This window comes from Hyperolius riggenbachi, chromosome 2 (assembly GCF_040937935.1).
Source record: "Hyperolius riggenbachi isolate aHypRig1 chromosome 2, aHypRig1.pri, whole genome shotgun sequence".
Classification (NCBI taxonomy): domain Eukaryota; kingdom Metazoa; phylum Chordata; class Amphibia; order Anura; family Hyperoliidae; genus Hyperolius; species Hyperolius riggenbachi.
In genome coordinates this window covers 571,756,225-571,780,815 of record NC_090647.1, presented here as the reverse complement: position 1 = coordinate 571,780,815, position 24,591 = coordinate 571,756,225, and the positions used below count along the sequence as shown (strand labels likewise).

The window sequence follows — 24,591 nt, the reverse complement described above, 5'->3', positions numbered from 1 at the left end:
CAGGGTGACTGGGGGAGTGTGTGCAGGGTGACTGGGGGAGTGTGTGCAGGGTGACTGGGGGAGTGTGTGCAGGGTGACTGGGGGAGTGTGTGTGCAGGGTGGCTGGGGGAGGCGTCTGTGCATGGTGACTGGAGGAGGCGTCTGTGCATGGTGACTGGAGCAGGCGTCTGTGCATGGTGACTGGGGGAGGAGTTTGTGCAGGGTGACTGGGGGAGTGTGTGTGCAGGGTGGCTGGGGGAGAAGTCTGTGCAGGAAGATTTGAGGTGGAGTCTGTGCAGGGTGGCTGGGGGAGGAGTCAGTACATGAAAAGTAAAGGGGGAGGGGTTAGTATACATAGTGAGTGACTCGGGTGATACTTACCCTCGGCTCTCTGTCTTGCAGGTGAAAGTTTGGGACACCAGCAGTGGCTTTTGTTTTGTCACCTTCACAGATCACACGAGTAGCATCACGGCGGTGACCTTCTCCAGTAATGGCCAGGTGGTGCTCAGCGCCTCTCTGGACGGCACAGTCCGCGCCTTCAGCCTGCTGAGGTAACACTGAGGGGAGGGGCCTGTGTGGGGGAGGGGCCGGGGTATGGTGAGGGAGGGGCCAGGGTATGGTGAGGGTGGTGCTCAGCGCCTCTCTGGACGGCACAGTCCGCGCCTTCAGCCTGCCTAGGTAACACTGAGGGGAGGGGCCAGGGTATGGTGAGGGGAGGGGCCAGGGTATGGTGAGGGGAGGGGCCAGGGTATGGTGAGGGAGGTGCTCAGCGCCTCTCTGGATGGCACCGCCCGCGCCTTCAGCCTGTTGAGGTAACACTGAGGGGAGGGGCCTGTGTGAGGAAAGGGGCCAGGGTATGGTGAGGGTGGTGCTCAGCGCCTCTCTGGATGGCACCGTCCGCGCCTTCAGCCTGCTGAGGTAAAACTGAGGGGAGGGGCCTGTGTGGGGGTGGGGCCACAGTATGGTAAGGGGGGGGCCAGGGTGAGGGTGGTGCTCAGCGCCTCTCTGGATGGCACCGCCCGCGCCTTCAGCCTGCTGAGGTAACACTGAGGGGAGGGGCCTGTGTGGGAGTGGGGCCACAGTATGGTGAGGGAGGGGCCAGGGTGAGGGTGGTGCTCAGCGCCTCTCTGGATGGCACCATCCGCGCCTTCAGCCTGCTGAGGTAAAACTGAGGGGAGGGGCCTGTGTGGGGGTGGGGCCACAGTATGGTGAGGGAGGGGCCAGGGTGAGGGTGGTGCTCAGCGCCTCTCTGGATGGCACCGTCCGCGCCTTCAGCTTGCTGAGGTAACACTGAGGGGAGGGGCCTGTGTGGGGGAGGGGCCAGGGTATGGTGAGGGAGGGGCTCAGCGCCTCTGGATGGCACCATCCACGCCTTCAGCCTGCTGAGGTAACAGAGGGGAGGGGCCTGTGTGGGGGAGGGGCCAGGGTATGGTGGGGGAGGGGCCAGGGTATGGTGGTGCTCAGCGCCTCTCTGGCCGGCACCGCCCGCGCCTTCAGCCCTCTGAGGCAACACTGAGGGGAGGGGCCTGTGGGGGGGAGGGGCCAGGGTATGGTGAGGGTGGTGCTCAGCGCCTCTCCGGATGGCACCGTCCGCGCCTTCTTCCTGCTGAGGTAACACTGAGGGGAGGGGCCAGGGTATGGTGAGGGTGGTGCTCAGCACCTCTCTGGGCGGCACCGCCTGTTCCTTCAAGGGAACCTTAACTGAACGGGGGGGTATAGAGTTTTACTTACCTGGGGCTATTGCCAGCCCCCTGCAGCAGTCCTGTGCCCTCGGCGCCGCTCTGGAATCCTCTGGTCCCCCGCTGTCACTTAGTTTCGTTTTTGACGACTCACCAGTCGCCGGCCGCTATGCGTATTATTGGACGCATTCACCAATGCAATTAGCGCTATTGCGGACCGCTACGCGTACAAAAATACGCGTTGCCGCATTCCGCACGCGTAGATATGCGGTAACGCGTACTTTTGTACGCGTTGCGGTCCGCAATAGCGCTAATTGCATTGGTGAATGCGTCCAATAATACGCATGGCGGCCGGCGACTGGTGAGTCGTCAAAAACGAAACTAAGTGACAGTGGGAGACCAGAGGATTCCAGAGCGGTGCCGAGGGCACAGGACTGCTGCAGGGGGCTGGTAATAGCCCCAGGTAAGTAAAACTCTATACCCCCCGTTCAGTTAAGGTTCCCTTTCAGCCTTCTGAGGTAACACTGAGGGGAGGGGCCTCAGGTACAAAATGCTGTGATTGGAGGTGATTATCGGAGGTGTGCAGTGGTATGGTTAGATGGCCAGTGTATTGGAAGTGATGGTGGGGCCATGGTATTGGAGGTGAGGGAGGGCCCAGAGGAAGGGGCGAGTGTTGGAGGTGAGGGAGGAGCCTCTGGGTGGGAACCAGGGTATTGGATGTGAGGACTGAGCTTGTGTGGGCGTGGAGCCAGGGCATTGGGGGAGTGTAGCAGTTGGTCATAGATCAGGGGGAGGGGCCTGTGTGAGGAGGGGCAGAGCATTGGGAGAGTGTAGCAGTTGCTGATATATCAGGGGGAGGGGCCTGTGGGGAGGGGCAGGGCATTAAGAGAGTGTAGCAGTTGGTCATAGATCAGGGGGAGGGGCCTGAGTGGGGGAGGGGAGATGATATTGCTGGTTCTGTTAGTTATGATTCTTCCACTCTTCAGGTATCGGAATTTCCGGACCTTCACATCCCCCCGGCCAGCTCAGTTCTCCTGTCTAGCGGTGGACGGCAGCGGTGATATTGTGTGTGCCGGAGCCCAGGATTCCTATGAGGTCTATGTGTGGAGTATGCAGACGGGAAGACTCCTGGATGTAAGTCCTCTCCACCCCCACCCCCGTACTGACCTCCCCACCGGTGTACTGACCTCCCCACCGGTGTACTGACCTCCTGCTTCTGCTGGGAACGGTATACCTGCGGTCACTCTGTGCAGGTGCCTGGATGGACGGTGGCAGGTGAGTATTTTGTGAACGTGGCAATCTTTCTCAGAGGCTAGCAGTGATTCTGATCTGGAATCATTAGAAAGCTGCGCTGTGCTTGTTGGAGCAGAGTGAACTGAATAATCCTTGTGTATGCGCCGGCTTTCTTGAACTCACGCTGGCGCTATCTGCGCAATCTCACAAGAATGGAGCGCAGGAAGCAGGATTCAGAGCATCTCTTTAGGTTCCATCCGACTTAAGAAAATTAGTGTTTGCCCAGAATCAGACCTTCCTTCCATAGGAAGCATTGTTTAACCACTTTATCCACCACTACAGTATATGTAGGTCCTCTGTGACTTCATGTAAGCCCCGAGTCAGTAGATATACGTCTTGTAGCAGAAGCAGTGCTGTGCAGTATTGGGCTTACTCCTCTGCACATTACTGGTACTATCTGATGCAGCACTAATTGGTGAACGGGAATATATGTTTCCTGAGCTAATAAGATACTTTTATTTTCTCAGTTCATAGTGAAAAATACACTCTGCAGCATTATTTCAGAATTGAATATCTTCACCATAAATTGTGACAGGAACATAATCTAAGTTTTGTGATAAGTGGTAAGAATAGCCAAACAAAATGTGTGTTTTTTATCTACAGTAGCACTTTTTATTTTTAAACTGAAATTGGTAAAACTGAGAAACAATTTTTTTCTCCTTGTTTTCCCATTAAAATTAATTGAAAACAAAATTGTTCGAGGGAAAAAATGGCATACAATGAAAGCCTAGTTTGTCTTGAAAAAAACAATATATCATTTCTGTGTCATAAGTAGGGATAAAGTTATTTCTGACTAAATAAGGACATAGCTAAACTGTCAAACTGCTCTGGTCCATAAGTGGGAAACGAGGTCTGGAAGCGAAGTGGTTATTTATCCTTCCCTGGAAAGAAGTGCCATCCATCTCCCCAGCAGATTCAGACTCCTCAGTGTTTTCTTTCCAGCAATCCTTACGCCAGGTACACCATACAATGTTGTGTTAGATGGTTCAATAGATCATTTCTGTCGTCCAATATTTTTTTCGAATGTTTTTCTGGTCGATTTCTTATAGAAGTTAATGGAAATCGATAAGGGAATCGAGCGGAAAATTACCTGAAAAACCGCATCGTGTGAACCCAGCATGACACAAGGATCTCGATAGGAAGAAGCCAAACTAAGCAGACCCCGGGCACATTCCTGCACGGATCCCATGCAGGAGTAGGGAAGCTTGGATCTCCAGCTGTGATAAAACTACAAATCCCAGCATGCATTTGCCTTTATTAATCATGACTGTGGCTGTCAGACTCCTGAAATGCATTGTGGGACTTGTAGTTCCTTAACAGCTGGAGGGCCAAGGTTCCCTATCCCTGCTAGGGGAAATGACTTGAAATTCATCTCGGAATAAAAGAATAGTCGTCTTACTGAATTAATCAGTTTCCCATAGATGCCAGGCATAGCAAAATGATCAGATCTGCATCTGGGTGTGTGTGACGTGCAAAGCGTGTGTCTAGCATCTTCTGGCACCGCAATCTACTTTGCTCTGAAATGAAATATCGTAATAGACATGTGTTTAGACTCCAAATAATACAGAATGCCAGGAAGACGCCTGTATCATTCTCTGCGGGTTCTGATCAACTGATGCCGAGATATGACCATTTCAGGTATTCCATGTTCTTTTCTGCCTCACATGACAGAGTGGGGCTGGAGCAGGTAGCAGAAAACTGCCCATCTCCCATTACCATCTCCACCCTCCAGCGGGGGAGGCGTTAAACTGCTGAACACAGGCTGCCCATCTCCCATTACCATCTCCACCCTCCAGCGGGGGAGGCGTTAAACTGCAGAACACAGGCTGCCCATCTCCCATTACCATCTCCACCCTCCAGCGAGGCAGGCGTTAAACTGCTGAACACAGGCTGCCCATCTCCCATTACCATCTCCACCCTCCAGCTGGGGAGGCGTTAAACTGCTGAACACAGGCTGCCCATCTCCCATTACCATCTCCACCCTCCAGTGGGGCAGGCGTTAAACTGCTGAACACAGGCTGCCCATCTCCCATTACCATCTCCACCCTCCAGTGGGGCAGGCGTTAAACTGCTGAACACAGGCTGCCCATCTCCCATTACCATCTCCACCCTCCAGTGGGGCAGCGTTAAACTGCTGAACACAGGCTGCCCATCTCCCATTACCCTCTCCACCCTCCAGCGGGGGAGGCGTTAAACTGCTGAACACAGGCTGCCCATCTCCCATTACCATCTCCACCCTCCAGCTGGGGAGGCGTTAAACTGCTGAACACAGGCTGTCAGGGGAGAGTTCCTTCCTTTGCCAGTCCATATTCCATCGAGGATCTGAGCTTTCCCGAATTGGACTATTATATCTTCTGATTTGGACTTACAAGTCCAAAGGACACAGTAACCAGACCCCCTGCTCATACTATCACTTGTTATTTTCATTTAATCATTATTTTTACTGTATTAATCTCTCAATTGCTGTATTTAGTTTATGCATTATTTCATTATAAAATGATTAAAAATCGTTTGTCTAAGTGCTTGTTCTGAAAGCTCTGTAAAGAGTTTGCGTCTCCAAAAGGAAACGTTACCATAACTGTTTTATTGATATTGTTGTTTTGCTATCTCTAGAGAGGTTGTTGTATTAACCCTTTTCCCTACAGGATTTAGCTAGTTGGATTTGTACGTACAATCAAAATTGTACTGTATGTGGAATCGCCAACCAATCCCAAAGGTTACTCTGCCTGCAGTGCTGCCTTCATGGTTCCCTCAATGTCTGAAGCTGAATGGTAATCTGCGGCAAAGGGAACAGGAACTGGACGTCACATTTGTCACAGGGAGGTGATGTCACTAATGCAGAATATGCACCATTTCCCTGCATGGCAGCCGAACGGCGGGGAATGCTGCCTGTCCCGTCACTAGGCGAGCCAATCACACGCCGCATTCTGCAGGTGACCGTGGCGTGCAACCGAATCCCTATAGCCATGCGTGAGATGGCTGCAGCTTCACCACGCTCGGGGAATACGGCCCTCACTCTACCTCACTCTTATCTAGAAGTCAGACAGTAATTCAGCTGCTGAAGCCAATGATTCCACGCTGACTGGGAAATGTAGACTCGCACCATTATATATATATATATCTGTCACCATTATATATCTCTGTCACCATTATTCTGGGTGAAGGTATTTTGGACCATTCCTCTTTACAAAACATCTCTAGTTCATTCAGGTTTGATGGCTTCCGAGCATGGACAGCTCTCTGTAACTCACACCACAGATTTTCAATTATATTCAGGTCTGGGGACTGAGATGGCCTTTCCAGAATGTTGTGCTTGTTCCTCTGCATGAATGCCTTAGTGGATTTTGAGCAGTGTTTAGGGTCGTTGTCTTGTTGAAAGATCCAGCCCCGGCGCAGCTTCAGCTTTGTCACTGATTCCTGGACATTGGTCTCCAGAATCTGCTGATACTGAGTGGAATCCATGTGTCCCTCAACTTTGCCAAGATTCCCAGTCCCTGCACTGGCCACACAGCCCCTCAGCATGATGGAACCACCACCATATTTTACTGTAGGAAGCAGGTGTTTTTCTTGTAATGCTGTTTTTTCCTCCATTCATAATGCCCCTTATTATGCCCAAATAACTCTTTTAGTTACATCAGTCCACAACACCTTATTCCAAAATGAAGCTGGCTTGTGCAAATGTGCTTTAGCATACCTCAAGCAGCTCTGTTTGTGCTGTGGGTGGAGAAAAGGCTTCCTCTGCATACAGCATCTCCTTGTGTAAAGTGCGCTGAATGGTTGAACGATTCACAGTGACTCCATCTGCAGCAAGATGATGTTGCAGGTCTTTGGTGCTGGTCTGTGGGTTGACTCTGACTGTTCTCACCATCCGTCGCTTCTGTTTATCCAAGATTTTTCTTGGTCTGCCAGTTTCGAGCCTTAATTTAAACTGAGCCTGTGGTCTTCCATTTCCTCAATAAGTTCCTAACTGTGGAAACATACAGCTGAAATCTCTGAAGTAGCTTTCTGTATCCTTCCCCTAAACCATGATGGTGAACAATCTTTGTCTTCAGGTTATTTGAGAGTTGTTTTGAGACCCCCATGTTACTACTCTGCAGAGAAATTTAAGAGGAAAACTTACAATTCACCCCCTTAAATATTCTTTCTCATAATTGGATTCACCTGTGTATGTAGGTCAGGGGTCACTGAGCTTACCAAGTCGATTTGAGTTCCAATAATTAGTTCTAAAGGTTTTGGACTCCATAAAATAACAGTGCCCAAATTTATGCACCTGCCTAATTTCATTTAAACAATTATTGTTTCTGTAAATCCAATAAACTAATTTCACTTGTCAAATATCAGTGTGTGTGTCTCCTATGATATATTTCACTGACATTGCCTTGCTGGTGTATTAGTGACGGCGTGTTGTCTCCCCACCCCCAGGTATTAGCGGGCCACGCCGGACCCATCAGCAGTGTTGCGTTCAGCCCCCTGAAGTCTGTCCTGGCCACAGCGTCCTGGGACCGGACCGTGCGACTGTGGCACATGACTGACAGCTGGCGGACTACAGAGACCCTCAACCTCAGCGCAGATGGTAAGTGTGTGTGTGGGGGGGGTCACACTATCACAGAGTCTGGTCTCTAGAGCCATCAGAGGGGCCACACTTTATGCCACACTGGTCTCTAGAGCCATCAGAGGGGCCACACTTTATGCCACACTGGTCTCTAGAGCCATCAGTGGGGACAGGCCACACTTTATGCCACACTGGTCTCTAGAGCCATCAGAGGGGCCACACTTTATGCCACACTGGTCTCTAGAGTCATCAGAGGGGCCACACTTCATGCCACACTGGTCTCTAGAGCCATCAGAGGGGCCACACTTTATGCCACACTGGTCTCTAGAGCCATCAGTGGGGACAGGCCACACTTGGAAGGTGCACTGTGGTGTTCAGCTGTCTGTGTCCTCCTCAGCTTTGGCCGTCACCTTCCGACCAGATGGTGAGGAACTGGCTGTGGCGTCTCTGGATGGGCAGATCACCCTGTGGGACCCTGAGAAGGGGACTCAGATGGGATCCATTGAGGGAAGACATGACCTGCAGTTTGGCCGCAAGGAACTGGACAAGGTGACCGCCAAGCACTCCGCAAAGGGGAAGTAAGTGTGAGGAGCGGTGACTGGACCTCTTTACTTCCTGTCATGTGATGTCACCCTGGCTGTAATGTCCTGACCTGTCTCCCATCATACAGAGCCTTCTCCACACTGTGCTACTCTGCAGACGGCCAGGCTCTGCTCGCTGGAGGATCCTCTCGCTTCGTCTGCCTTTATCACGTCCGGGAGCAGCTTCTGGCCAAGAAATATGAAATCTCTTGTAATTATTCTCTGGATGCCATGGGGGTAAGGATGAAGCCGGAGGAGCAGCATGATGGAATTAATAACCAGCGTTTTCCTCCCCCCCCCCCCACCACCTCTCTTATCCCCTCCCCCCACCACCTCTCTTATCCCCTCCCCCTATAGCTCCCCTCCCCCTCCTCCATCATTCTGATCACCTCTCTAGCCTCATCTCCTGCTACTTCCACCTTGTCCCCTCCCCCTGTAACTCTCCTCCCCTCTACCCCTTGCCTCTCTTGCCCACGTCTGCCTCTCCCACTCTTCCATCTCTCCCTTTCTCCTCACTCTTCCGCCTCTCCTCGCTCTTCCACCTCTCCCTTCTCTCACCTCCTCTCTTGGCTCCTCCACCTCTCCCTTCTCTCACCTCCTCTCTTGGCTCCTCCACCTCTCCCTTCTCTCACCTCCTCTCCTCACTCCTCCACCTCTCCCTTCTCTCACCTCCTCTCTTGGCTCCTCCTCCTCTCCCTTCTCTCACCTCCTCTCTTGGCTCCTCCACCTCTCCCTCCTCTCTTGGCTCCTCCACCTCTTCCTTCTCTCACCTCCTCTCTTGGATCCTCCACCTCTCCCTTCTCTCACCTCCTCTCTTGGCTCCTCCACCTCTCCCTTCTCTCACCTCCTCTCTTGGCTCCTCCACCTCTCCCTTCTCTCACCTCCTCTCTTGGCTGCTCCACCTCTCCCTTCTCACCTCCCTCTCTTGGCTCCTCTACCTCTCCCTTCTCTCACCTCCTCTCTTGGCTCCTCCACCTCTCCCACCTCTCACCTCCTCCACCTCTCCCTACTCTCACCTCCTCTCTTGGCTCCTCCTCCTCTCCCTTCTCTCACCTCCTCTCTTGGCTCCTCCACCTCTCCCTTCTCTCACCTCCTCTCTTGGCTCCTCCACCTCTCCCTTCTCTCACCTCCTCTCTTGGCTCCTCCACCTCTCACCTCCTCTCCCTTCTCTCACCTCCTCTCGTGGCTCCTCCACCTCTCCCTTCTCTCACCTCCTCTCTTGGCTCCTCCACCTCTCCCTTCTCTCACCTCCTCTCTTGGCTCCTCCACCTCTCCCTTCTCTCACCTCCTCTCTTGGCTCCTCCACCTCTCCCTTCTCTCACCTCCTCTCTTGGCTCCTCCACCTCTCCCTTCTCTCACCTCCTCTCTTGGCTCCTCCACCTCTCCCTTCTCTCACCTCCTCTCTTGGCTCCTCCACCTCTCCCTTCTCTCACCTCCTCTCCCTTCACTCACCTCCTCTCTTGGCTCCTCCACCTCTCCCTTCTCTCACCTCCTCTCTTGGCTCCTCCACCTCTCCCTTCTCTCACCTCCTCTCTTGGCTCCTCCACCTCTCCCTTCTCTCACCTCCTCTCTTGGCTCCTCCACCTCTCCCTTCTCTCACCTCCTCTCTTGGCTCCTCCACCTCTCCCTTCTCTCACCTCCTCTCCCTTCACTCACCTCCTCTCTTGGATCCTCCACCTCTCCCTTCACTCACCTCCTCTCTTGGATCCTCCACCTCTCTCTTCTCTCACCTCCCTCTCTTGGCTCCTCCACCTCTCCCTTCTCTCACCTCCCTCTCTTGGCTCCTCCACCTCTCCCTTCTCTCACCTCCCTCTCTTGGCTCCTCCACCTCTCCCTTCTCTCACCTCCCTCTCTTGGCTCCTCCACCTCTCCCTTCTCTCACCTCCTCTCTTGGCTCCTCCACCTCTCCCTTCTCTCACCTCCTCTCTTGGCTCCTCCACCTCTCCCTTCTCTCACCTCCTCTCTTGGCTCCTCCACCTCTCCCTTCTCTCACCTCCTCTCTTGGCTCCTCCACCTCTCCCTTCTCTCACCTCCTCTCGTGGCTCCTCCACCTCTCCCTCCTCTCTTGGCTCCTCCACCTCTTCCTTCTCTCACCTCCTCTCTTGGCTCCTCCACCTCTCCCTTCTCTCACCTCCTCTCTTGGCTCCTCCACCTCTCCCTTCTCTCACCTCCCTCTCTTGGCTCCTCCACCTCTCCCTTCTCTCACCTCCTCTCTTGGCTCCTCCACCTCTCCCTTCTCTCACCTCCTCTCTTGGCTCCTCCACCTCTCCCTTCTCTCACCTCCTCTCTTGGCTCCTCCACCTCTCCCTTCTCTCACCTCCTCTCTTGGCTCCTCCACCTCTCCCTTCTCTCACCTCCTCTCGTGGCTCCTCCACCTCTCCCTTCTCTCACCTCTCCCTTCTCTCACCTCCTCTCGTGGCTCCTCCACCTCTCCCTTCTCTCACCTCCTCTCTTGGCTCCTCCACCTCTCCCTTCTCTCACCTCCTCTCTTGGCTCCTCCACCTCTCCCTTCTCTCACCTCCCTCTCTTGGCTCCTCCACCTCTCCCTTCTCTCACCTCCTCTCGTGGCTCCTCCACCTCTCCCTTCTCTCACCTCTCCCTTCTCTCACCTCCTCTCGTGGCTCCTCCACCTCTCCCTTCTCTCACCTCTCCCTTCTCTCACCTCTCCCTTCTCTCACCTCTCCCTTCTCTCACCTCTCCCTTCTCTCACCTCTCCCTTCTCTCACCTCCTCTCGTGGCTCCTCCACCTCTCCCTTCTCTCACCTCTCCCTTCTCTCACCTCCTCTCTTGGCTCCTCCACCTCTCCCTTCTCTCACCTCCTCTCTTGGCTCCTCCACCTCTCCCTTCTCTCACCTCCTCTCTTGGCTCCTCCACCTCTCCCTTCTCTCACCTCCCTCTCGTGGCTCCTCCACCTCTCCCTTCTCTCACCTCCTCTCTTGGCTCCTCCACCTCTCCCTTCTCTCACCTCCCTCTCGTGGCTCCTCCACCTCTCCCTTCTCTCACCTCCCTCTCGTGGCTCCTCCACCTCTCCCTTCTCTCACCTCCTCTCTTGGCTCCCTCTCGTGGCTCCTCCACCTCTCCCATCCCCCGCACACTTTTGTCTTCTTTTGTTTACTCTGTCCTTTGTGTTCTCTCTGTCCCTTGTTCCTCTGGCGCCCATCAATCCTCTTTAGTGAAGGACGCTTTCAGCTCCCCATGTCTCTGCCTCTTCCAGCCTCGTTGTGATCAATGCTTTGTCACTCTTCCTCAGGAATTCCTTGACCGGCGTAAGATGACGGAGTTCGGGAGTTTGGCTTTGGTAGACGAGGGAGCGGGGGAGGAGGATGGAGTGACGCTTAGTCTGCCAGGAGTTCGGAGAGGTAACCCTGTTGTCATATGATGACCCCTGACCTTTCTGCTGCCTTTCTGTGTCCTGATTCTCTTCTTATGTACCAGGTGACATGAGTTCCCGTCGCTTTAAGCCCGAAATCCGAGTGTCGTCCTTACGCTTCTCTCCCACCGGTGAGTACTGCAGATTCCAGCAAAGACTGTGTGATAGTCCTGATACAACAGAGATTGGAGCAGCACAAGAGCAGGGATAGTCCTGATGCACCAGAGATTGGAGCAGCGCTAGAGCAGGAATTGTCCTGATACAGATCAGAGATTGGAGCAGCACTAGAGCAGGGATAGCCCTGATACAACAGAGATTGGAGCAGCACTAGAGCAGGGATAGCCCTGATACAACAGATTGGAGCAGCACAAGAGCAGGGATAGTCCTGATACACCAGAGATTGGAGCAGCGCTAGAGCAGGAATGGTCCTGATACAGATCAGAGATTGGAGCAGCACTTGAGCAGGAATGGCCCTGATACAACAGAGATTGGAGCAGCACTAGAGCAGGAATGGTCCTGATACAACAGAGATTGGAGCAGCACTAGAGCAGGAATGGTCCTGATACAGATCAGAGATTGGAGCAGCACAAGAGCAGGAATGGTCCTGATGCAGATCAGAGATTGGAGCAGCACAAGAGCAGGGATAGCCCTGTACAGATCAGAGATTGGAGAAGGGATGGTCCTGATAGACATTGCAGCAACAGTAGAAGAGAATTGTTGTCTTGGTGTTTGCCAGCAATGAGCCTTCTCTGTACCTTAGACATTTTGGGCCATTGGGCTGACAGCTCTAAGAGGTTCTCCTGCACGGGGCTGGCTTGTAGGGTTGGGTTTCTGTGTATGGACCTGTGTTGGGTGGATCTGTGACGTTTCTTGTTGGCAGTTACCAGTTGGGCTGACAGCTCTTTGAGGTTCTCTTGCACGGGGCTGGCTTGTAGGGTTGGGTTTCTGTGTATGGACCTGTGTTGGGTGGATCTGTGACGTTTCTTGTTGGCAGTTACCAGTTGGGCTGACAGCTCTTTGAGGTTCTCCTGCACTGTGGGGCTGGCTTGTAGGGTTGGGTTTCTGTGTATGGACCTGTGATGTTTCTTCTTGTTGGCAGTTACCAGTTGGGCTGACAGCTCTTTGAGGTTCTCCTGCACGGCTTGTAGGTTTGGGTTTCTGTGTATGGACCTGTGTTGGGTGGATCTGTGATGTTTCTTCTTGTCGGCAGTTATCACTTGGGCTGACAGCTCTTTGAGGTTCTCCTGCACGGCTTGTCTGGTTGGGTTTCTGTGTATGGACCTGTGTTGGGTGGATCTGTGACGTTTCTTGTTGGCAGTTACCAGTTGGGCTGACAGCTCTTTGAGGTTCTCCTGCACGGCTTGTAGGGTTGGGTTTCTGTGTATGGACCTGTGTTGGGTGGATCTGTGACGTTTCTTGTTGCCAGTTACCAGTTGGGCTGACAGCTCTTTGAGGTTCTCTTGCACGGGGCTGGCTTGTAGGTTTGGGTTTCTGTGTATGGACCTGTGTTGGGTGGATCTGTGACGTTTCTTGTTGGCAGTTACCAGTTGGGCTGACAGCTCTTTGAGGTTCTCCTGCACGGCTTGTAGGTTTGGGTTTCTGTGTATGGACCTGTGTTGGGTGGATCTGTGATGTTTCTTCTTGTCGGCAGTTATCACTTGGGCTGACAGCTCTTTGAGGTTCTCCTGCACGGCTTGTCTGGTTGGGTTTCTGTGTATGGACCTGTGTTGGGTGGATCTGTAGCGTTTCTTGTCGGCAGTTACCAGTTGGGCTGACAGCTCTTTGAGGTTCTCCTGCACGGCTTGTAGGGTTGGGTTTCTGTGTATGGACCTGTGTTGGGTGGATCTGTGACGTTTCTTGTTGCCAGTTACCAGTTGGGCTGACAGCTCTTTGAGGTTCTCCTGCACGGCTTGTAGGTTTGGGTTTCTGTGTATGGACCTGTGTTGGGTGGATCTGTGATGTTTCTTCTTGTCGGCAGTTACCAGTTGGGCTGACAGCTCTTTGAGGTTCTCCTGCACGGCTTGTCTGGTTGGGTTTCTGTGTATGGACCTGTGTTGGGTGGATCTGTAATGTTTCTTGTTGGCAGTTACCAGTTGGGCTGACAGCTCTTTGAAGTTCTCTTGCACGGGGCTGGCTTGTAGGTTTGGGTTTTTGTGTATGGACCTGTGTTGGGTGGATCTGTGACGTTTCTTGTTGGCAGTTACCAGTTGGGCTAACAGCTCTTTGAGGTTCTCTTGCACGGTGCTGGCTTGTAGGGTTGGGTTTCTGTGTTGGGTGGATCTGTGACGTTTTCTTCTTGTTGGCAGTTACTAGTTGGGCTGACAGCTCTTTGAGGTTCTCCTGCACGGCTTGTCTGGTTGGGTTTCTGTGTATGGACCTGTGTTGGGTGGATCTGTAATGTTTCTTGTCGGAGGTTACCAGTTGGGCTGACAGCTCTTTGAGGTTCTCCTGCACGGCTTGTAGGTTTGGGTTTTTGTGTATGGACCGGTGTTGGGTGGATCTGTGACGTTTCTTGTTGCCAGTTACCAGTTGGGCTGACAGCTCTTTGAGGTTCTCTTGCACGGGGCTGGCTTGTAGGTTTGGGTTTCTGTGTATGGACCTGTGTTGGGTGGATCTGTGACGTTTCTTGTTGCCAGTTACCAGTTGGGCTGACAGCTCTTTGAGGTTCTCCTGCACGGCTTGTAGGGTTGGGTTTCTGTGTATGGACCTGTGTTGGGTGGATCTGTGATGTTTCTTGTTGCCAGTTATCACTTGGGCTGACAGCTCTTTGAGGTTCTCCTGCACGGCTTGTAGGGTTGGGTTTCTGTGTATGGACCTGTGTTGGGTGGATCTGTGATGTTTCTTCTTGTCGGCAGTTACCAGTTGGGCTGACAGCTCTTTGAGGTTCTCCTGCACGGCTTGTCTGGTTGGGTTTCTGTGTATGGACCTGTGTTGGGTGGATCTGTAATGTTTCTTGTTGGCAGTTACCAGTTGGGCTGACAGCTCTTTGAGGTTCTCTTGCACGGGGCTGGCTTGTAGGTTTGGGTTTTTGTGTATGGACCTGTGTTGGGTGGATCTGTGACGTTTCTTGTTGGCAGTTACCAGTTGGGCTAACAGCTCTTTGAGGTTCTCTTGCACGGGGCTGGCTTGTAGGGTTGGGTTTCTGTGTTGGGTGGATCTGTGACGTTTTCTTCTTGTTGGCAGTTACTAGTTGGGCTGACAGCTCTTTGAGGTTCTCTTGCACGGGGCTGGCTTGTAGGTTTGGGTTTCTGTGTATGGACCTGTGTTGGGTGGATCTGTGATGTTTTTTCTTGTCGGCAGTTATCACTTGGGCTGACAGCTCTAAGAGGTTCTCCTGCACGGCTTGTAGGGTTGGGTTTCTGTGTATGGACCTGTGTTGGGTGGATCTGTAACGTTTCTTGTTGGCAGTTACCAGTTGGGCTGACAGCTCTTTGAGGTTCTCTTGCACGGCTTGTAGGTTTGGGTTTTTGTGTATGGATCTGTGTTGGGTGGATCTGTAACGTTTCTTCTTTTCGGCAGGTCGCAGTTGGGCTGCCACCTCCACTGAAGGTCTCCTCATCTTCTCTCTGGACTCCAGTGCCGTGTTTGACCCTTTCCAGTTGGATGAGGAGGTGACGGCAGGAAGTGTGCATCGGGCACTCTCTGCTGGCCAGTGGACCTTGGCTTTAGTCATGGCAATGAGGCTGAATGAAGAGCGCCTCCTTCAGGAGGCTCTAGAGAAAGTTCCCAGCAAGGACAGTGAGTTTTCCAGCAGCCTTAGTAACATTTTACTGGATGAATTATTTTTGTTGGGGCGGGGATATCGGAGTACTCTCACCCTGATTGCTTTTTCCCCCTCAGTTAAAGTTCTGTGCTCGTCGTTGCCGGATCTGTATGTGGAGCGCCTCCTTCCGGTTCTGGCATCGCAGATCGAGAAATCGCGGCACCTCCAGTTTTATCTCTTGTGGGCCCATGAGCTGCTGATGCAGCATGGCCAGAAGATGAAGACCCGGTGAGCAGATAAATGTGTATATACTTGTACAGTGCTGCCCATAATTCTTCATACCCCTGGCAAATTTTGACTTAAAGTTAAATTTGTTCAGCCAGCAATTAATTGTTTGACAGAAAATGACAGAGGTGTCTCCCAAAAGATAAGACCATGTACAAGAGGCCTTATTGTGGGAAAAACATTTCTCAGCTGTTATTTACATTTGAGCAAAAAGTGTCCAGTCCAAAAATATTCATACCTTTCTCAATAATCAATAGAAAAGCATATTACAGCAATCAATGCTTCCCATAATTGCAGACCAGCTTTTTGCATGTCTCCAGAGATATTTTTGCCCATTCATCTTTAGCAGTGAGCTCCAAATCTTTCAGGTTGGAGGGTCTTCTTGCCATCACCCTGATCTTTAGCTCCCTCCACAGATTATCAACTGGATTCAAGTCAGGACTCTAGCTGGGCCACTCCAAAACATTAATATTGTTGACTGCTAACCATTTCTTCACCACTTTTGCTGTGATTTGGGTCATTGTCATGCTGAAATGTCCACTGGTGCCCAAGGCCAAGTTTCTCTGCAGACTGCCTGATGTTGTCATTGAGAATCCTCATGTATTGCTCTTTTTTTCATGGTGCCGTTTACTGTGATTAGGTCCACTGGTCCATTGGCTGAAAAACACACCCAAAGCATTAGGTTCCCTCCACCATGTATGACAGTGGGGATGGCGTTCTTTGGATTGAAGGCTTCTCTTTTTTTACACCAAATAAAGGAAACATCATTGTGACCAAACAATTCAGTTTTTGTTTCATCCGACCATAACACAGAAGCTCAGAAGTCTTCTTCTGTGTCCAGATGAGCATTTGCAAAGGCCAAGCAAGCTTTTGTTTGCCTTATCCGGAGAAGTGGCGTCCTCCTTGGTCTGCATCCGTGGAACCCATCAGTGTGCAGTGTCCGTTGGATTGTCTGCCTTGAGACATTGGCCTCAATTCACTGAGATCATGCTGAAGATACGTCAAGAAAACACTTACCTCCACACAGTGAGAGAGTTATCTTATCTCTTCATTCCTTAAGTTACCTCCTTTGTAGTTATTTTCACACACAGCCTATCTTTAACTTTAGAATTCTGGAGTTATTTTAAGGACAGAAGAGTTAACTTTAGGTTTGATCACTCTAGAAACGTTATTAAAGACAGGAGATAACCTTAGTGAATTGAGGCCAATGCCACCAGCAGAGCCCAGATTCACCAGGATGGCCTTGGTGGTGATCCTTGGATTCTTATTCACCTCTCTGTATCCTCCTGGCCGGCACAGGTGTCACTTTTGGCTTTCGACCACATCCTTTTTTCAGTAGTCAGCAGTGCGGAACATCTTGTATTTTTTTAACCACCCTGGCGTTCTGATTAAATCGCCAGGGTGGCTGCGGGAGGGTTTTTTTTAAATATAAAAAAAACTATTTCATGCAGCCAACTGAAAGTTGGCTGCATGAAAGCCCACTAGAGGGCGCTCCGGAGGCGTTCTTCCGATCGCCTCCGGCGCCCAGAATAAACAAGGAAGGCCGCAATGAGCGGCCTTCCTTGTTTTGCTTACATCGTCGCCATAGCGACGAGTGGAGTGACGTCATCGACGTCAGCCGACGTCCTGACGTCAGCCGCCTCCGATCCAGCCCTTAGCGCTGGCCGGAACTTTTTGTTCCGGCTACGCTGGGCTCAGGCGGCTGGGGGGACCCTCTTTCGCCGCTACTCGCGGCGAATCGCCGCAGAGCGGCGGCGATCAGGCAGCACACGCGGCTGGCAAAGTGCCGGCTGCGTGTGCTGCTTTTTATTTCACGAAAATCGGCCCAGCAGGGCCTGAGCGGCAGCCTCTGGCGGTGTTGGACGAGCTGAGCTCGTCCAGACCGCTCAGCAGGTTAATAATACTTTGCACTGTAGCTACTGAAACTTAAAAACATTTAGAAATGGCCATGTAGCCCTTTCCTGACTTGTGAGCAGCCACAATGCGCAGCCGCAGGTCCTTTGTGAGCTCCTTTGTCTTAGCCATGACTGTCCACAAACCAACTGCAGAGAGCTGCTGTTTTTCACCTGTGGAGTTTAAAACAGCTATTCCTATTTAATCAGGGTAATTCGGATTCTTTTGAACAGCTTGGACTATTTGGAATAGCATAGAACTTTGGATTTTCCCACAGACTGTGACAGTTTGTGAAGGGTATGAATAATTTTGGACTGGACACTTTACTCAAATGTAAGTAAAAGCTAAGAAATGGGCTCCCCCCCCCCCCCCCCCCCAATAATGCCTCTTGTACATCGTCCTATAGAGAACCTGTAACAAAAAAAAGTTCCCCTGCGGGGTACTCACCTCGGTAGGAGAAGCCTCGGTCCCAATGAGGCTTCCCCCCCCCCTCTGCTGTAGCTGCAGGCAGTCCAGCGCTGGCTCCCCTGACGTGTCCCGGAATCCTCCCTCGACAATTGCTGATAAACGCTGATTTATTTACCTTTCCTGGCTCCAGTGGGGGCGCTGTTGCGGCTCTCAGCACGGAGATAGGCGAAAATAGCTGATATCTGTTGGGTCCGCTCTATTACACAGGTACAGGAGACTTGCACCTGCGCAGTAGAGCGGCCCGACAGCGGTCGGCTATTTCTGCCTATCTCCGAGCGGAGAGCCGATACTGTGCCTGCGCGGGAGCCGGGAAGGTAAATATTTACATCCCCGCTTTTCGGAGGGGCACCGCGAGACCGCTGTAGCACACAGGAGGACGGGGGAAGCCTCGATACGATCCGGAGACTTCCCCCACCCGAGGTGAGTACTCCCCAGGGGAACTTTTTGTACTTACAGGTTTTCTTTATTATCTTTTGGGAGACACCTATATCATTTCTGAGCAAAAACAATACTTACTGGTTGAATAAAAGTAACTTTAAGTCAAAATGTGCCAGGGGTATGAATAATTATGGGCAGCACTGTATGTATGCGGTGGGGGGTGGGTCCAGTTACTGTGGGGTGGCCGCTGTCCAGTTACTGTGGGGGTGCAGGCTCTGTCCTGTTACTGGGGGTGCGGCAGGCTCTGTCCTGAGGGTGCGGCAGGCTCTGTCCTGAGGGTGCGGGCTCTGTCCTGTTACTGGGGGTGCGGGCTCTGTCCTGTTACTGGGGGTGCGGCGGGCTCTGTCCTGTTACTGGGGGTGCGGGCTCTGTCCTGTTACTGGGGGTGCGGTGGGCTCTGTCCTGTTACCGGGGGTGCGGCGGGCTCTGTCCTGTTACCGGGGGTGCGGCGGGCTCTGTCCGGTTACTGGGGGTGCGGCGGGCTCTGTCCTGTTACTGGGGGTGCGGCGGGCACTGTCCTGTTACTGGGGGTGCGGCGGGCTCTGTCCTGTTACTGGGGGTGCGGCAGGCTCTATCCTGTTACTGGGGGTGCGGCAGGCTCTGTCCTGTTACTGGGGGTGCGGCAGGCTCTGTCCTGTTACTGGGGGGGGACGGGCTCTGTCCTGTTACTGGGGGGGGACGGGCTCTGTCCTGTTACTGGGGGTGCGGCGGGCTCTGTCCTGTTACTGGGGGTGCGGCGGGCTCTGTCCTGTTACTGGGGGTGCGGCGGGCTCTGTCCGGTTACTGGGGGTGCGGCGGGCTCTGTCCGGTTACTGGGGGTGCGGCGGGCTCTGTCCTGTTACTGGGGGTGCGGCAGGCTCTATCCTGTTACTGGGGGTGCGGCGGGCTCTGTCCGGTTACTGGGGGTGCGGCGGGCTCTGTCCTGTTACTGGGGGTGCGGCGGGCTCTGTCCTGTTACTGGGGGTGCGGCAGGCTCTATCCTGTTACTGGGGGTGCGGCAGGCTCTATCCTGTTACTGGGGGTGCGGCAGACTCTATCCTGTTACTGGGGGTGCGGCAGGCTCTGTCCTGTTACTGGGGGTGCGGTAGGCTCTGTCCTGTTACTGGGGGTGCGGCGGGCTCTGTCCTGTTACTGGGGGTGCGGCGGGCTCTGTCCTGTTACTGGGGGTGCGGCGGGCTCTGTCCTGTTACTGGGGGTGCGGCGGGCTCTGTCCTGTTACTGAGGGTGCGGCGGGCACTGTCCTGTTACTGAGGGTGCGGCAGGCTCTGTCCTGTTACTGGGGGTGCGGCGGGCTCTGTCCGGTTACTGGGGGTGCGGCGGGCTCTGTCCTGTTACTGGGGGTGCGGGCCTCTGTCCTGTTACTGTGGGGGTGCAGGCTCTGTCCTGTTACTGTGGGGGTGCAGGCTCTGTCCTGTTACTGGGGGTGCGGCAGGCTCTGTCCTGTTACTGGGGGGGGGGGGGCGCTTGTTACTGGGGGGGGACGGGCTCTGGCCTGTTACTGGGGGGGGACGGGCTCTGTCCTGTTACTGGGGGTGCGGCGGGCTCTGTCCTGTTACTGGGGGTGCGGCGGGCTCTGTCCTGTTACTGGGGGTGCGGCGGGCTCTGTCCTGTTACTGGGGGTGCGGCGGGCTCTGTCCTGTTACTGGGGGTGCGGCGGGCTCTGTCCTGTTACTGGGGGTGCGGCGGGCTCTGTCCTGTTACTGGGGGTGCGGCGGGCTCTGTCCGGTTACTGGGGGTGCGGCGGGCTCTGTCCTGTTACTGGGGGTGCGGCGGGCTCTGTCCGGTTACTGGGGGTGCGGCGGGCTCTGTCCTGTTACTGGGGGTGCGGCAGGCTCTGTCCTGTTACTGGGGGGGACGGGCTCTGTCCTGTTACTGGGGGGGGACGGGCTCTGTCCTGTTACTGGGGGTGCGGCGGGCTCTGTCCTGTTACTGGGGGTGCGGCGGGCTCTGTCCTGTTACTGGGGGTGCGGCGGGCTCTGTCCTGTTACTGGGGGTGCGGCGGGCTCTGTCCTGTTACTGGGGGTGCGGCGGGCTCTGTCCTGTTACTGGGGGGGGCGGGCTCTGTCCTGTTACTGGGGGTGCAGGCTCTGTCCTGTTACTGGGGGTGCAGGCTCTGTCCTGTTACTGGGGGTGCAGGCTCTGTCCTGTTACTGGGGGTGCGGCAGGCTCTGTCCTGTTACTGGGGGTGCGGCAGGCTCTGTCCTGTTACTGGGGGGGGCGGGCTCTGTCCTGTTACTGGGGGTGCAGGCTCTGTCCTGTTACTGGGGGTGCGGCAGGCTCTGTCCTGTTACTGGGGGTGCGGCAGGCTCTGTCCTGTTACTGGGGGTGCGGCGGGCTCTGTCCTGTTACTGGGGGTGCGGCGGGCTCTGTCCTGTTACTGGGGGTGCGGCGGGCTCTGTCCTGTTACTGGGGGTGCGGCGGCTGTTACTGGGGGTGCGGCAGGCTCTGTCCTGTTACTGGGGGGGAGGGCTCTGTCCTGTTACTGGGGAGGGGGGGGGGGGAGGGCTCTGTCCTGTTACTGGGGAGGGGGGGGGGGGAGGGCTCTGTCATGCTACTGGCGGTGGAGGTGGGCTCTGTCCCGCTGGGGCACTGCATTCACTCTTCTGATGAGTTTTCTCTTTTCTCTTCAGATCAGTTTCTTTGTTACCAGCCATCAACTCCCTGCAGAAAAGCATCCAAACACATTTCAGCAGCATATCAAAACTGTAAGTACCAACTGTCACCACCAGGGGTAGCACTGAGCCTGGCTATTTCTCATAGATATGTATCATCCTCTCTCTCTCTCTCTCTCGAAATTTTTATTTTGCTGCCACCTCTCTCCAGATTGACCACACCGGGGCGGGCTGAATGAAGGACTCTGGGCTGAGTGAGGAGGGCGGGTCATTTGGGTGCTGGGCAGTTCAGCGGGGGCGGGCTGAGTGAGGAGGGTGGGTCATCCGGGTGCTGGGCAGTTCAGCGGGGGCGGGCTGAGTGAGGAGGGCGGGTCATCCGGGTGCTGGGCAGTTCAGCGGGGGCGGGCTGAGTGAGGAGGGCTGGTCATCCGGGGGCTGGTCAGTTCAGCGGGGGGCGGGCTGATTGAAGGACTCTGCTATTAAACTCCGAGGCGGTGTTAAATACTATTCCCCCTCCGAGTGGTCACAACTTAGAGGGAGGTGTAATTCTGGGTCTGGCAGCCGTCGGAGCCCTGAATTACTGTTACACGGAGCGCACAACATTACTGCTATGATAGCGCCCAACGCCGGGAGCTGAAACCACCTGCTTAGTGGGTTTACTTCCTCTGCAGCTGGGAGTGGCTATGACAGGCAAAGTCCAGCCTTCCTGGAGCTGGGGCAGCTCCCTATCCAGGAGAGAGATCCGGCAGGATATCGGATATGCTGATTTCTCAATACCCAGAAGTCATATCAAGAAATGGATTGTATATTTACATTCAGTAAGGCGCTATGAATTCACACATATGAAATATGAGTATTAAACTGTAACGTACTACTGAGAACCTGAGACTGTATGTCTGATCTGCCTCGAGACTTCCCAGGATGTGCGTCAGACTGGCCTTAGTAACTTCTATAAGGATGGTTCTGTCTAGCTTGCTCTTAGTACCCTGAATACCATGAAATCTGAAAAAAATATGAATTTCAGGGATACTGCAGCAGCTTTGTGGAGAGAAGGATCAGTCTCACTCCTTTGAAGCTTCTGGCAGAAGTTTGAGAGAAGCAGAGATCAGGATCAGCCTCACTCCTTGAAGCTTCTGGCAGAAGTTTAGAAGTGTGAAGTTTGGAGACTGTCAGGCTGGTAAGAGCCTATTTTATGAGGTTCTGTCAAGGTTGACGAATGCTTTTTGTCGCCAGGGGTTCTAATAAGAGCTAAAAGCTAATTAACTCTGTGTTCGGCCTGTGCAGTTTAACCTTTTGCTGCTGTGGCTCTGTTGCGACACTGTATGAGTTATGATGCATTCCATATGAAAAATGGTAAAGGTGTCATATCTCCCTCTGCATTTCTCTCTCTCCCCTTTTCACCCACCTTTCTCCCAGCTCTCCTTTTATTTTCTCTTCTCTCCCTCCCCCCTTCCCCTCTGCATCCCTTCTCCCAGCTCTCCTTCCATTTTCTCTTCCCCCCCCCCCCCTCCTCCCCTCTGCATCCATCTCCCCCCAGCTGACTCTGTTGGTTTTGTCCTCAGCTGTGAGTGGAATCGGTACAACATGAAGTTTGCGGTGTGTCTGTCGCAGCAGCGAGGGGTGAAGCGATCAGCGGGGGATACAGACAGTGATGCAGAGTCTGAGGTGATGTCATTGGAGGACTCTGTGGAAGAGGCGGAGCTTGATCAGTGATGGAGAAGAGGAGGAGGAGTTATTTCCACTATGGACTTCAGTGTGATGGCTGGCCACCACTGCCAGGACGTGGCACTAAACGTTCCCCAGCACAGCCTGTACGCTGCCCTCTATGTGTCACGCATGGAGACTGATCACAAGAAAGGGGTGTGTCTTCCTGGTCATGTGACCCTGACTGGGCAAGATGCTGCTCAGGTGCTGGTCATGTGACCCAGATTGAGTTATGCATTGTTTGGTTACTGCTTTGTTTTTAGCCATTTATCCGGGGTCAGTAACACATTGATGGTTACTGGTCCTGTGACCCAGGCTTGGTGCCGCAAGGTTCAGTTACTGGTCCTGTGACCCGGGCTGGGTGCCGCAAGGTTCAGTTACTGGTCCTGTGACCCGGGCTGGTTGCCGCAAGGTTCAGTTACTGGTCCTGTGACCTTGGCTGGGTGCCGCAAGGTTGTTACTGGTCCTGTGACCCAGGCTGGGTGCCGCAAGATTCAGTTACTGGTCCTGTGACCCAGGCTGGGTGCCACAAGGTTGTTCCTGGTCCTGTGACCCAGGCTGGGTGCCGCAAGATTCAGTTACTGGTCCTGTGACCCGGGCTGGTTGCCGCAAGGTTCAGTTACTGGTCCTGTGACCCGGGCTGGGTGCCGCAAGGTTCAGTTACTGGTCCTGTGACCCGGGCTGGGTGCCGCAAGGTTCAGTTACTGGTCCTGTGACCCAGGCTGGGTGCCGCAAGGTTCAGTTACTGGTCATGTGACCCAGACTGAGAACATGTGGCTTGGTTATTGGTCATGTGGCTGGCTGGGTGCCACGAGGTTCAGATACTGGTCCTGTGACCCAGGCTGGGTGCCGCAAGGTTCAGTTACTGGTCCTGTGACCCAGGCTGGGTGCCGCAAGGTTCAGTTACTGGTCCTGTGATCCAGGCTGGGTGCCACAAGGTTCAGTTACTGGTCCTGTGACCCAGGCTGGGTGCCGCAAGGTTCAGTTACTGGTCCTGTGACCCAGGCTGGGTGCCGCAAGGTTCAGTTACTGGTCCTGTGATCCAGGCTGGGTGCCGCAAGGTTCAGTTACTGGTCCTGTGATCCAGGCTGGGTGCCGCAAGGTTCAGTTACTGGTCCTGTGACCCAGGCTGGGTGCCGCAAGGTTCAGTTACTGGTCCTGTGATCCAGGCTGGGTGCCGCAAGGTTCAGTTATTGGTCCTGTGACCCAGGCTGGGTGCCTCGTGGCTTAGTGACTGGCGTTTCAGCCTGGGTCAGAGTCTCAAATAAAGTTCTGTATATTTTGTTATGATGTTTCTGTCTTCTTTGATTTTGAAAGGACCTAAAGAGGTTGGATTTTGTGTAAGTACAGGTTGTCCCTGTTAACGAACGAGATAGGGACTGTAGGTTCGTTCTTAACCTGTATCTGTTCTTAAGTTGGAACATTGTGCCATCTCTATCCCCTGTACCTCCTCTGTGCCCCCCTGCGCCTCCAGTGTCCCCCTCTGTGTCCCCTCTGCACCTGCTTATATAAGTTTAAAAGCCATTTTTTCAATTGTTTAAAATCTATTTTCTCAAAAACTACAAGTCCAATTTGAATTTTTTTTTTGACTTGTTCCCATGGAAACACTGAATCCATGCCATTTGTATCGGCGGGTCGTTCGTATGTCGGAGACTACCTGTAGTATGTGACAGTCGCCTGTCAATCCTGTCTTACTATGCCACAGTTGCCATACAGGTCTCGTCCACTAGAGGCTTCTGGAGGCAAAGCCACTGTGAGCATAATAAAGGCTTGAGATTGGTTGGTGTCCCCATACATGATACAATCTCGATTGTTTGTACAATCTATAACGTTATCGATTTCACGCTGGAAATCGAGGGTAACGCTGCCACCACTCCGTATTAAAACAAGTAGAAGAGACCTCAGAACTAGCTTCCTAAAAGAAAAACGGTTAATTGCAACCTCGCTAGCCAAATCCAACAATTTATAAGAAGGAATACATTGGGCGTGATTCACAACGCTTTTTCATCTGTTGTCACCTTATCTATGTTACAT

At 53.5% G+C, this 24,591-nt stretch overlaps 1 protein-coding gene across 4 annotated transcripts in view; it reads left to right on the top strand.

Moving 5' to 3' along the window:
- Positions 1-23,844, top strand: part of PWP2 (PWP2 small subunit processome component) — a 35,236-nt gene extending 11,392 nt beyond the window's left edge. For all 4 annotated transcript variants that reach the window (XM_068271031.1, XM_068271033.1, XM_068271032.1 and 1 more), the window contains 11 exons: positions 382-530; positions 2,645-2,792; positions 7,374-7,524; positions 7,901-8,081; positions 8,174-8,321; positions 11,335-11,443; positions 11,520-11,585; positions 14,974-15,192; positions 15,295-15,445; positions 20,872-20,946; positions 22,416-23,844. In XM_068271031.1, coding sequence (XP_068127132.1) covers positions 382-530; positions 2,645-2,792; positions 7,374-7,524; positions 7,901-8,081; positions 8,174-8,321; positions 11,335-11,443; positions 11,520-11,585; positions 14,974-15,192; positions 15,295-15,445; positions 20,872-20,946; positions 22,416-22,566 — 1,548 coding nt within the window. In that variant the 3' untranslated portion in view covers positions 22,567-23,844. The remainder of the gene's footprint in view (positions 1-381; positions 531-2,644; positions 2,793-7,373; positions 7,525-7,900; positions 8,082-8,173; positions 8,322-11,334; positions 11,444-11,519; positions 11,586-14,973; positions 15,193-15,294; positions 15,446-20,871; positions 20,947-22,415) is intronic.
- The last annotated feature ends 747 nt before the right edge of the window (positions 23,845-24,591 follow it).